Raw genomic sequence first — 13,355 nt, forward strand, 5'->3', positions numbered from 1 at the left:
ACATCGAATATCTCGGTCCAGAAAAGCGCAGTGCTGGGAACAGCACGGATACTGCGCAGAACCCTCAAGCTTCCTGGCCCGAGCTGAAATGGGGGACAGACACCACCCATGGTGGGTGAGACAAGGATTTTATATATATATATATATATATATATATATATATATATATATATATATATATATATATATATATATATATATATATATATATATATATATATATATATTTTTTTTTTAAACTGTATTTTGCAGTGTATAAATGATAGAGATTAGACAGAATACAGTTTATCATATTTAAAAGTGTCATGTTATATGGTTAGTGAACATGTGTGACTCGAGTGCACAATCGGGCCACAGTAAAGGCGTAGATGGCCGCAGTCAATCTGAGTGAAACAGACACAGCCCAGTTAAACTGTCATCTTCATCTAGGGCATGGGTGTCAAACTCGCGGCCCGCGGGCCAACTGCGGCCCCCGTAAGAATATTTTGCGGCCCGCCTTGATATGAAAGATTAATGTTAGTGCGGCCCGCATGATTGATATGAATGAAACGTGTGTGGAACTGAACAAGTAGGCAAGAGAAGCCATGTTTCGGACAGTTCATGTTCAATATTTTCTTTATGTTAAGAAAGGTAAAGGTGAAAGAACTGTGAATACAGACATTTGAAATTTAAAATAATTAGTTTTCCTGCTGTTTTATGAGTCGTCTGTATCTGCCTTATAATAATTATAATTATTTTATTCATTTATTACTGGTTAATTTATTTTTTATTCATTTTTCCATTTATTCATTTAATTCATTTTTTGTGTATTAAAAATTGGATTGGAAAGATTTTGAAAACATTGGAATGTTTTATCTGTGCTTTTCTTGTGGAAATGATGAGGCGGCCCAGCCTCACCCAGACTCTGCCTCCAGCGGTCCCCCGTTAAATTGAGTTTGAGACCCCTGATCTAGGAGATCTGGCCTTGGACTGAATTTACGACTTGGGAAACTCCTTCGTCACAGGAGGACTTGAAACTCCCTCACAGGAAGAGCTCATGAGCCAGGTTCCAAATATATCTGTCACATCGTCGTCGCCGTCCTGAGTGCGCCCTCCCCTCCTGTCACCTCCTCCGCTGCTCCCTGGAGACGGCCCCTCCCCTCCTGAATCACCCGGGCTCCCGCACCTGTGTTCAATTCCCTTGATTGTGCCTTCTGGCTATAAATGCCGCTCTCACTCTACCGTCTCTGTCGGAGTATTCCTGGAAGTCCGCGCCCCCCCCCCCCCCCCCCCCCCCTTGCTACTACCTCGTCGTCAGGTCGGTCCAGTTAGTAGCTACCTTTGCCATTTCTCACTGTTTGTTATTTTTGATGCGTGTCTCAGTAAAGACCTTTTGTTGGAAATCTGTCTCATCGTGTCTTTCGGATCCTACCCGCACCACCTTCCGTCGCCCCTTGAGTCCTGTCATCAAGCCTCGAGCGGCGTGACAATATCAGTTCATGGAAAAGACAACCAAGTAAGATATATGTTTTATTGCTCACAGATGTTGGTACTTAGAACATCCGCAATTTTAAATAGGTGGGTTTTGAGATGGGACTTGAAGGTGGTAAGAGAATCGATGTTACGAATGTTGGGAGGAAGTGAATTCCAGAGTTTGGGGGTTCCTCGAGCGGACGTGACAGGGGCAGAGCAGCTGAAAGCTCTGTCCCCCATTGTGCTGAGAATAAAGAATAAATAAAGAAAAATGTCAAAGTTGGCCAGTGCGAGGTCCTCACAGGATTATAGATACGTTGAAGGGGGTGGCTCCTTAAAATAGGTTACATTAGATTAGATGATTTATTTGTCTCACAGGCGGGAAATGTACATTTCACAGCAGCAAAAACAAAATACCGGAGCTGCTGTAAAGGCAGCCACTCTCGTGGCGCCATCTTGAAGTCAAAAACAACAAAAATAAATAATGTGACACAACACAGGCAACAGATGGTCATTCAATTTAAAGCACTTTCTTTGTTGTATGAAGCAGTTCCAGATGGAAGAGGAGAGGATCAAAGTGCCCTTTTCACCAGTGGATTCGGGACGTCATGGTGGAGAATGTGTACATCTTCTACAAGCTAATTGTTGAAGGCAAACATGAAGCTGTAGCATTAATTGATGAAAAGAGACTATCTCACATCTCCTCTCCCACGTCAATCCTCTTCAATTCCAAGCCGCAACAGTACGCATCGGCGCTCCTTTCTTCTCATCAGAATCAGAATCATCTTTATTGCCAAGTATGTAGAACACACAAGGAATTTGTTTCCGGTCGAACACGCTGCACTAGTATCATCATCAAAAAATTGCAAAGCGGCACTATACAGTTCAATTTGGGCTACTGTTCAAAGAGTTAATGGCTTGGGGGAAGAAGCTGTTTAAATGTCTGCTGGATTTCATCGGGGCCTTTTCCAGCCATGCCTCCATCCAACGGCAGACTGTGTTAACAGCATCGACTTTTCAGAGCTGTCCGACGATGACAGTCCTCCCGATCAAAAACGGTGCTAGTATATTGCTGCTCCAAAAATACAAAAGCAGTTTACACGAAAGTTTTCAGGTCAGTTGTGCAATTTTATTGATTTGGTGATGTAGTACAGTACTCGTGGATCAAGAAAAGTCTTTAGTGCGACATCATATGAGAGGAAAACCTCAAAGACATTATTAAGGCTTTGGTCCAAGTTTAAAATCACTGAGTGGGATGGAACATTTACAGATCTTAATAATAATAATTATAATAATACATTTCATTTATCAGCGCCTTTCAAAACTCTCAAGGTCACTTTACAGTCACTGGATCAATTTTTCTGTGGGTGAGCAGCGGCAGGCACATGCACCAGCGTTCACTCAACCGGGAATAACTCAAATAGATCAAGTTAGCTAGCTAGCTAGCTAGCTAATAGATAACTAATGGATAATAACACCAAATAAAACGCAACTTTTAAGACAGGCAGCCGAGCACCCGTTCGTTCCTTCGTTTTGGGTGTTTGACTTTTCACGTGTCTTAAAAGTTGCGTTTTATTTGGTGCTCGGCTGCCTGTTCTAAACATCGTAGAAGTCAATGTGATCTCCCGATTTGTATTTGTCTTCCAGGAGAAGCTTCATCATCTTGGCGCACGAGGCCTCGCATGTGAGAAGCTGGCCTTGGTCAAACATCTCTGAGAAGGTTTTCTTCAAGCTGGCTTCCCCCGTTTCCGTCCTGGCCAACATCTGCATGTCTGTGTCCAGAGGACCTGGTACCAAGGTAAAACAAATAAAACAGATTGTAAGGCAGACAATGAAAGGACTTTCCAAAACTTTCCAGCCTGGACAAAGTCATGGAGAGCAATGCGACGGCGGACCACCTGGAGCGTAATTGAGCACTCGCAGGTCCGGCTCTTCTTCGGCCAGAACCTTGAACATCATGTCTCGGGCGGCCTTGCCTGAGCAGTACAGCACCCAGGAGGCGTAGGGCTTGAGGGCGCACAAGGAGGAGACGTTGATCACGCAGCGGCGAAGGCCCGCCCGCTTGGGGAAGGCCTGCAGCACGCCGGCCGTCAGGCACAGAGCCGAGCTGACGTTGAAAGACAGGTACGAGTCCACCTCGACCATGCCCGTGAAGCTTTTGGCGAAACGAGACACGTCACCTAGTGAGGCTGACAACACACAAGGAGGCACAACGGGAATATTGAACATGCCCACAAAGTTTGTCAGCGTTGGCAAAAAGTTGGCCTCTACATTTGCTTTGCCACTCGGAGTAGCTGTTGGCTCTTAAATGCTCATTCAACGTCTTTACACTTTTCTATTTACTATCCATGTACAGTTTAGATACAGTTTATAACAAACCATAACGCTCTTCATGTTTAAACGTGGCCTTTTATATATACAGTAAAGTCTCGTTATATCGATACGCAAGGGAATCCGAAAAAATATCGATATAACCGGGACTATCGATATATCCGATCCTGTGGGGGGGGGGGGAGTGCGTAAATGCGGCATCTTTGTTATGGCATGTAATTTCATCATTGGGTTCATGGATTGCGTATCTAACATGTTTTTTGTACAGTAGTGAAGTGAAAAATAAAGTTGTGCATAAAATAAAAACGTCTTTACACTTTTTAATGACTATTTCCTTTCAAAAATGCAACCAACCAATGCTAAATCGTCAAGTTCTATTCACACGAAGTCACGAACGCCAGCATGTACAATCATATGAAAAACAGTGATTGTTGCAAACAATAAAGATATCTGGATGCAACACAATTAAATACTGTACATGGATGAAAAACTGCAACGTTTACATAACTTACGTGACGTTCGAGAGTGGCTGAATAGAATGCCGGCGCGCAGCTGTGACGTTACAACAGCTTTTTGACTGACTCAAGAAACACAAAAAGTGATGTTGGTTGCCCTTTAATGCACAGTATGGAATGTACAGTCATTTTCAAAATCATGACGCTTCAGCAGACAACACAACAAACATTGTTGCAAAAAACGCTTGCATTCATGTAACAGTACATGTACATAACACTGCAATTAGTATGTATGTAAGCTATTTAAAAAAGTCATCAATCTTCTTCTGCTTCCCATTTTTATATTTTAATATGAACACTTCCATCTTGTTTAACGTTTCTAAAAAAACGGATGCATTTTCTACAGATTCAAAGAAAGATCGCGTGTCCGCAACCCCTTGCAACGCTTTTGTCGAAGTTGCAAAAGGTGTGCATTCAGTCGCTACTTCTTCATCGTCATCAGCATCATCATCATCATCACGGGAATCTACTGTGGCATACTTGGCTTTGACCTCCGCTGCGATATCCGCATCTGATGAGCTTGGGAATGTCGCAATGTCTTTGTCGACTGCGACATACGATGCAATGTCGGCGACTTTTAGCTTTTCAGCCAACACTGCAAGAGGAATGTTGTCGTCATCCTCTTCGTTAGCTGCAGATGTTTCCTCACTGCACCCTGGATTTTCAAATTTGCAGTGACGGAAGCAGTTCTTGATGGTGTTTTCGGACACCGTGCTCCACGCTTTGGAAATTGCTCTGATGGCATCCAAAACAGTCCATTGTTGAAGACACACGAGCAGCCGTCTGATACACACGAGCTGCCGTCTGAAAATGGCGTCTGCTCGGGAGAGCTGCCACGTAACAAGACACGTGACCAAGTTGACCAATGGCGCGACGGATATATCGATGTAAACAACAAAAATGGCCGGCGGGGGATGAAAAGGAGCACCGTAATAACCGGATTATCGTAACAACCGGGTATCGTACTAAACGGTACTAATTATACATAAAAAGACTAGAAATGTGCAAGGGAAATGAAAATAATATCGTAATAAGCGGTACTATCGTTATAACCGATATCGATATAACAAGACTTTACTGTATTTAATATGAATATAATAATTCATAAATATCAAGAAAACAGAAAAACACAAGAACTTCCAATTACGGATTGCAGCCAAGAAATGTGGATGATGCAGTCTTTGAGTGACATGAGTAAAAATATTAAATCAGAGCTCTTCCATCAGCTACTCAAATTTGATGTTAAAACAATGTGGATTTTAATTGCAAAACCCTATGTGTGTGTGTATATACAGTAATATATCTATATTATATATATATCGGATATATATATATATCCCGGTATATATACACAGTAAAGTCTCGTTATATCGATATTCACGGAGTCCGAAAAAATATCGATATAACCAGGACTATCGATATATCCGACCCTGTTTGCATGTAATTTTCTCCGTGCGTGCATAGAAATAGTATCGATATAACCGGGACTATCGATATATCCGATATCGATATAACGAGACTTTACTGTATATATATATATAAAAACATTGTTGCGAAGTATAAAAGGATTTTTTTTAATTAAGGAAGTACCTACCACAAATGCTTCCTTGCTTAATTTATGGTAAATATTCCTTGCTGAAGATTTTGCTCCAGTTGTCGTTGGTCGTCATGGTGCACAATGCAATGTTTGCGTTGTCTACTCAAAGCCACGTGGACTCCTCTTTCAAAACTCTGAAGTACACTTTGCAGTCACGGTATAGCCTGAAGCAAATTGACAATTTGCATACTCTACCATTCTAAAAAAAGTGTACTTGAGAGTTTTGAAAGTCGCTTAGAAAGAGGAATCCAACTGGCTTGTAGCGGTTTGCGTGTAGCTTTTGCTTTAATGAATAAAACAAACGTTTGATTTGAAAAAAAAAATAATTGTATTTATTTTTCTTGAAGTTGTTGGCCATCCGGGCCGAGACGTTTTGAAAGTTGTCCGGCCGACGTAAAAGTTGTACGCCCCGGGCCATCAGGCAGACGTTATTCCAAACACTGGTATATATATATATATTGTAATGTCATGAGAGGCTAGCTCTCAGCGGGACAGGACAAGGAGTGCAATGGGCGACAGGTTTGAATGCAAACAAAGGTTTTAATAAAGGGTTTCAGGGGGCATTCACAAGCAACAAAGGCAAGAATAGCGTCTCTTCCAATACTTAAATCATAATAGTCTCTTCTGAGGTGAAACTGAAGACGGAGTTCTTTTCCATGAGTTTCTAGGCCTCACCCCTCTTGATGTCCTCCTCATGTAGCCTAGCCACCTTTAGCAAGGGTCCGAATCCAGTGTCCTGTCGTATGGTCCCAACTGGCAAAGAGTTCCACGCAGCAATCAGTTTCTCCACAGAGCACAGCAACAGAGCTTGTCTCCCCCGGCCTCCACACTCAGAGGCTCTCTGCCTTAAGAGCCTTGCTTGCCAATCAAGGCGTGATCAGTCACAGGTGTGGGGTTTGAATTGCTGCCTTCCACCAGATGGGGCCAAAACTCTCTCTGGGTGAAGCCATCTTAGGGGATTGTATTTGCCCTCCAGGACCCAGCCTCTCGTGATATCACAATATGTATATCTATATGTATATATATCAGTGACGTGCAGTCAGGGGAGGCAGGTGAGGCCGTGCCTCACCTGTCATCATGGAAATATCAAATGAAAAAATAAATTAAACAGTTATATTTATTTAGTGATTTGTACTTTAAAGTTCTTTTCCATTTAACGTCACCATTTTTGGATTTTTTTTTCAAAATCGCTGAATGTTCACATTTACTGTTCAAATACTAAGTAGAGACCAGCGGTGAGGCAGCAGCCGGCTGAGCCTCACCATGGATTGCGCAATGACTATGCGAACTGTGCTCGCTTGCTCTGCAGTGAGACAACATTGTTGTCCCTCTGCATATCGCTATTAAAGCGTTCAAACACTTTTAGTATATGAACTACATTTCTACAGTTTAGATGGTGTATATAGTGTAGAGTCACTTTACATTATAAACACTGTACTACAGTGTTGATTTTATTTTATTTGTATCAAAACTGTGTGCATAGGTGAGTCAGGTGAGGCGCTGGTGATTACAGATTCTTCTTGCGCCTCCTCGGCTGCAGAATATTAGAATTACTGAGAGCAAGCTACAGTAAACAGTTAGTTAGCAAGTTAAGTGCATTTTTTCGTGTTGCTTGGCCTTATTTTCAGAATGGAGGATTACATATCGAAATTGAAAGAAATAGAGAGACTTTTAAAACTGAAGAAAGAGAAGGAAGGCTTCTACAAAGAAGTTATTGATGCCTTTCTTCAGAAGGAGCGGCACATGGACTTCATTTATAAGTAAAGGTAACACGATATCATTGTTTTTTTTTATTCTGTTTTTTCTATGCAACAGTTTGTATATAAAGAATGCTGACATGACATTTTAAACAAAACACATTAACTGTTGCCAATCAAATGGCGAATAAGATACTCTGTTGAGTTCATGTTTGTAAATCTTACTGCGATGACGTCAGTGCCTCACCAGCCATGAACCTCACCGCAAGTCACTGATATATATATATGTATAGATGTATATACATGTGTATATATATATATGTATATATATATATATATGTATAGATGTATATACATGTGTATATATATATGTATATATGTGTATATATATATGTGTGTGTGTATATGTGTATATGTACACACACACACACACACACACACACACACACACACACACACACACACACACAAAGGCTTTATAATTGTGTGTTATCACACTTTGAGACCTGTTGAGTATTTTTGTAAATAAATACCACCTTCAAATTCCCGATGTCGGTTCCAAACAAACATTTGGATTCCAAAGGAACATCTGTCAAAGATTACAAGATGCGCTTGCTTACCGGCGTTATTGACGAGAATGACGTGTTTTATGTCGGGGGAAAAAAGCTCTTCGGCGGTTCGGACGACCATCTCCGGTGCTTCGTTGAGAGACAGATCCAAAACCACGCAACGAGCCTCCAGGCCCGACTCGGTCAGCTCCGCCTGAAGAGTCCCAAGTTCGTCGGCGGATCGGGCGACCAGGACGAAGGCCGAACCTGGCTCCACCAGCCGGGCCATCTCCTTCGCGACGGCCCGCCCGAAACCTTTGGAGGCCCCGGTGATGATGCACAGAGCTCGGCCGAGAGTCGCCATTGTCGAGGCGGCGCACTGGAACACGATGAGGGGGGACAATTGTCAAATGGGCCGGAACCGAACGATTCGTCCAGGGTGTCAGTTTGCAAGGCATACTTGGGGCTCTTCTTCTTTTGTTCCGGGGAGGAGGGGGCGGGGCTCGACACCACTTGACGGCCTATAGCCATCTCTCGGTTTCACGCTACTTTGGACACGCGCTCACCCCAACTGAAGTTTCTCGGAGAAAACGTCACTGGAGAGGGCGTCAATGAGTTTCGAAAAGTGTTTTGAATGCACGTTTCGAAGAAGAGGATTAGAAAAAATATGGTTGGCAAAATTCTGACTTTATTCTCAGAATTCTGACTATTCTCAGAATTCTGACTTTTTGACGTTTGTGGAGCTATTCATTTTTGGCCCCGTCAGCGTGTACAGTACCTAAGTGTGGCTTGGAAGAAAGGACATACAGTAATGTCGTCACTTATCGACTTTTTGCGTGGCCGAGGAGTGTCGTAAGACATCCTTTCTCTTTTGGAGGAGCAGAGGGTGAGTAAACAGTGCGTTCTGCTTGTTTCATTTAATGGCCGTTGTGTCCATAGTTAACGTGCTCCGCGGAGCTAATAGCTCCGTTGCTAGCGCGAATACTGTATAATGAATGGATGCACCCGGTTTACATTCGCGAATAAATAGAAAGTAACCATTTATGAATGACAGTGGCCGGTTGGAGAATCACTGCAGTTAAAATCATCGTGAATTGAACACATTGTGATCACACGTTCTGTCGTAGGTCTGTGTGTGCATCGTTTTAAGTACTGTTTAGGCACACGCACGCATCAACGAAGTCAAAAGTTGATGAACTGCTGTCTGAATAGGGACTTAATTTTGATAGTTGCATGTTGTAAGGCAAATATTTCCCAGTCATTTTCAAGCATCAATGTACCTTTGTCCATTCTTAACAGTTTTCAACATTTTAGAGTTGCAACATGTTTGCATGTGTTTGATTTACAATTGTTGAGATCAGTATTACATTTGTGCTTCATATTTTAAAATGAAGTGATTATATGTTATGATGATTGAATGTTTTTTTTTTTTAATTTATTCGCCTTGTTCCTTTAGAGATTGACAGTGATGTCATAGTTCTGATGGACGATTCCACGCTTGCCAATTATGTCCCTTGATCATAGCATTCTCTGAAAATGCTATCTTGAACAAATCACTCATTGTGAAACGCATACTTCCAGTTATTCCAGAAGAAGCTGGCATTGGATCTGGAATATTGAGAGATGTTATCACATGCTTCTGGCAAGAATTCTATGACCGATGCATCCCTTGGTACAACAATTAAAGTACCATTTATTCGCCATGATTTTCCAGTCGAAAAGTGGAAAGCAGTTGGGAGAATCCTTGTGAAGGGTTACCAAGATTGTTGCTGTTTCCCAAACAAACTTGTTTCCTTTCCTTGAGCAGGTGCTTTTCAACTCGGTCTACAGTGATCTAAAATCACATTTTCTGCAGTTTCTGAGCAGCCAGGAGCGTGAAGTACCGATGGAAGCAATGAAGGACTTTTCAGAAGTGGACCTAGATGATCTTGTGGATGTCCTTGACAACTACGGCTGTAGAAAAAGAATCTCTGCTGAAAGCGTTCCCAATATACTGCAAGAAATAGCACACAAAGAGCTGATCCAAAAGCCCATGTTTGTGATTGACTGCTGGAGGGAGGTTATGCTCTACCGCAGGGGTGGCCAACCAGTCAGACACTAAGAGCCACATTGTTTACTATGTTACTGCAAAGAGCCACATTAAGATGGCGGCGCGTGAACACGCAGCGGCTCCCCTCTCTCTCCCGGCAAATTGGCGTTTTTTGTGTTTATTATGTTTGTTAAAGTCATTATAAGTGCCTTCCTTGCACGCTGGGTCCGAGAGGACAGTCATTTCATCTGTGCTGTATGTCATGCATATGAGCATATTTGACAAGAATGCTGACTTTGATAAACATGGGCACACATGAACACCCCATCGCCCCATCCCTCACACACATAGACCTCTGCTCAGACAGATTTATTATAAGTATCACCTTTTAAATACAAAATCAATAAATATATCGGAAATTGACTCAGAGAGTACTAAAGGCAACAAAGAACACTGTCTTTACACACACAAACTCAGTTCAACCAAGTTCACAAACAAAAATATAATAATTTACAATGGTGTGCATGTTGCTTAATGGGACTTCTGGCATTCTTTGTCTTGGACAATCATTAAATCTGGCTTGCTTTCTGTTGTTGCCACTCGAAGCAATTCTTTGACATGAGTGTCAGTCAGAACCGATCGATGCTTTGATTTCACATGTTTCAGGGTAGAAAAAAACAGACTCGCAGACGTATGCTGACCCAAACATTGACAGTATTTTAAGCGCAGCCGGTTTGACATTGGGGTATTTTTCCATTGGCACGCGTTTCCAGAATTCAATGGTCCCTTCCCTTACAAAGATCGATCATCTCTAACTCAGCCGCAGCTTCATCTGTTACTAGCGGGGCTTTCAAACAGTCCGTCTCCGCATTAAACGGGTCGACAAGGAACGTAGACCACGGAATCGGGTTTTCAACCAGTGTTGCATATCTGGCTCTGTGCTTATTCAGGGCGGCGCTGATGACATGCCCGCTGGCTTTTAGCAGTGTGGAAAAATGTGTTAAATCTCCCTTTTGAATATGCGCCCTGAACAGCTTCAGTTTGTTGACAAACGCAAACACACAATTTTTGACTTACCCTGCAGGGTAAGGTTCAGTTTGTCCAAGTGACACAGCATGTCGACCAAAAAAGCCAGATCCATAATCCACTCGTGGTCCGAGAGCACGGGATAGTCCTTGTCTTTCTCTTCCATGAACAGTTTCACGGCATGATGCAAGCGTTACGGTCTCTGGGTGCTTGGTACATTTTTCAGAAAAAAATATCTGCTTTTCAGTCTGAGTTGAGGTTGGGGAATTCTTGGTCGATGTTCGCGTGGAGTGAGCTGAAGTGGCGCTGAAGATTTGACGCTTTGAAATGCGCCAATGACGCCTGACATATAAGGCAGAATGGCTTGCCCTTACGCTCAACAAAAAAATATAAACTCTCCCACTCTGTTAAAAACGTCCTGTGTTCGTCTTCATATTTTCGTTTTGCTGTGCATTTTTTTCCCTGCCATTTTGAGAGCGAACTTGACGCAAATGAATTGTTTACATCGTAAACAATATGTGTCGAGTCTCTGACTGGTTGGCCACCCGTGGTTTACGACATAAATGATTGATTTTCATCTCACGCACATGCGTGTTAACGTCACATGGTCAGCTTGATACCGTAATTTCACGACTATGACTTAAAAGTCTTCACGACTCTCAGGTGCCCTCAAAAGTCGTACATTTTCTCCAAAACGTGCAGCGCGCGCTATGGTCGCGAAATTACGGTCCATAGAGGATGAATGGCAGCGCCAGCGCCAAACATTTTTTACGCTTGTCATGTGGACGGCCCTTAAGAGACGCCTGAAATCAGCCAAAGAGCCGCAGGTTAGCCAGTCCTGCTCTACCGTGTCCTGATCAGTCCAGAAGAACTGAACAAGTGGTGCTCGGACTTGCAACCTACCTCAAAAAAGGTGTGCCAACTGCTGAAATTTGCAACTGATTTAACTCCAAAGCAGAAGGATGTGGCAAATCATCATTATAGAATTGGATGAAATCATGCTTCAAAAGTTTCTCCGTTTTTGTACTGGATCTGATCTTGTAACCAACGCCATTCTTGTGGAGTTTTAGGAAATGACAGTTTAGTACAGACATCGGCAACCCGCGGCTCCGGAGCCGCATGTGGCTCTTTCACCCCCCTGCTGCGGCTCCCTGCGGCTTTAGAAAATAAATAATGAGTATTTAATTTTATGTATATTATTTTAGTTCGTTCGTTTTTAAAATGTAATTCTAAATTTGAAGATTATGGTGATTATAAATAATACAAAATAAAACGGATTCAATTTTTTTGTCGCTCATAATATACGTCACAACCATCGACAGTGGACGTATATCCGGTCACAACCGCCAAATTGCGCACGATTTCTTGAATTTTTACTATGGATAAATCTAAGAAAAGAAAAGTGTCTGAAGAAAACGGAACGGTTGATACGTGGGCAGATTCGTTCGCCTTCACTGCTGACGAGACGGGTTTAATGTGGTTAATATGTAATGAGAAGTTAGCAAACAACAAAAAGTCAAATGTCGCAAGACATTTCCAGAACAAACACACAGTCTTTGCTCAAAAATATCCGGATGGAGATGAGAGAAAAAGAGCCGTTTCGGAACTGATGCGGAAGGCTGATCAGAGCAAAACTCATTTTATGAAGTGGATGAAATCTACAAATTCAGCTACATATGCTAGTTTTGTGGCCGCTCAGGAAATAGTCAGGCACGGGAAGCCGTCAAAGAGATATTGAGTATTATATTTTAAAGTAATCTTCAACCCAACGTCTTTTTTTCGGAGTTTAAAATGTTTTTGTTGCTTGCAGAAATGTAATTTCGCTTCTCTGTAACAGTTCATTGATTCATAAATGCAACACACTATAGTTTGTTTATGCATATTGTGATGTCACGAGTGGCTGTGTGCTGGAGGGCAAATACATCCCCCTAAGATGGCTCCACCCAGAGAGAGTGTTGGCCCCACCTGGTGGAAGGCAGCAATTAAACCCACACACCTGTAGCTGATCGGGGCTTGATTGGAAAGCAGGGCTCTTAAGGCAGAGAGCCTCTGAGTGTGCAGCTTGGGGAAAGACAAGCTCGATTGCTGTGCTCTGTGGAGAAGTTGATTGCTGCGTGGAACTCATTGCCAGTTGGGACCCCACGACTGGACACTGGATTT

The 13,355-nt window shown here is 42.5% G+C and overlaps 1 protein-coding gene and 1 pseudogene across 1 annotated transcript; one reads left to right on the forward strand and one right to left on the reverse strand.

The window, feature by feature from the left end:
- Positions 1-2,544: 2,544 nt before the first annotated feature.
- On the reverse strand, positions 2,545-8,641 carry LOC148884297 (sepiapterin reductase-like). The gene is made up of 3 exons (XM_089019780.1): positions 8,213-8,641; positions 3,351-3,641; positions 2,545-3,239 (listed from the first exon to the last, which is right to left on the reverse strand). Exons 1-3 carry the CDS (start codon positions 8,502-8,504, stop codon positions 3,049-3,051), a joined length of 774 nt encoding a protein of 257 aa, XP_088875906.1. The 5' UTR covers positions 8,505-8,641; the 3' UTR covers positions 2,545-3,048.
- A 732-nt stretch (positions 8,642-9,373) lies between these two features.
- Positions 9,374-12,158, forward strand: LOC148884298 (uncharacterized; annotated as a pseudogene).
- Positions 12,159-13,355: the final 1,197 nt, after the last annotated feature.

This window comes from Hippocampus bargibanti, linkage group LG18 (genome assembly GCF_051943395.1).
Source record: "Hippocampus bargibanti isolate YZ-2025 linkage group LG18, ASM5194339v1, whole genome shotgun sequence".
NCBI classification, from domain to species: domain Eukaryota; kingdom Metazoa; phylum Chordata; class Actinopteri; order Syngnathiformes; family Syngnathidae; genus Hippocampus; species Hippocampus bargibanti.

What these genes read in the sequence shown, in the direction of transcription:
- LOC148884297 (XM_089019780.1), bottom strand. Translation starts at nt 8,504, where the DNA reads ATGGCGACTCTCGGCCGAGCTCTGTGCATCATCACCGGGGCCTCCAAA. An exon ending in CATTCTCGTCAATAACGCCG is followed by an intron (nt 3,642 to 8,212) that starts GTAAGCAAGCGC and finishes GTGTGTTGTCAG; the next exon opens with CCTCACTAGGTGACGTGTCT. An exon ending in AGTGCTCAATTACGCTCCAG is followed by an intron (nt 3,240 to 3,350) that starts GTGGTCCGCCGT and finishes CCTTGGTACCAG; the next exon opens with GTCCTCTGGACACAGACATG.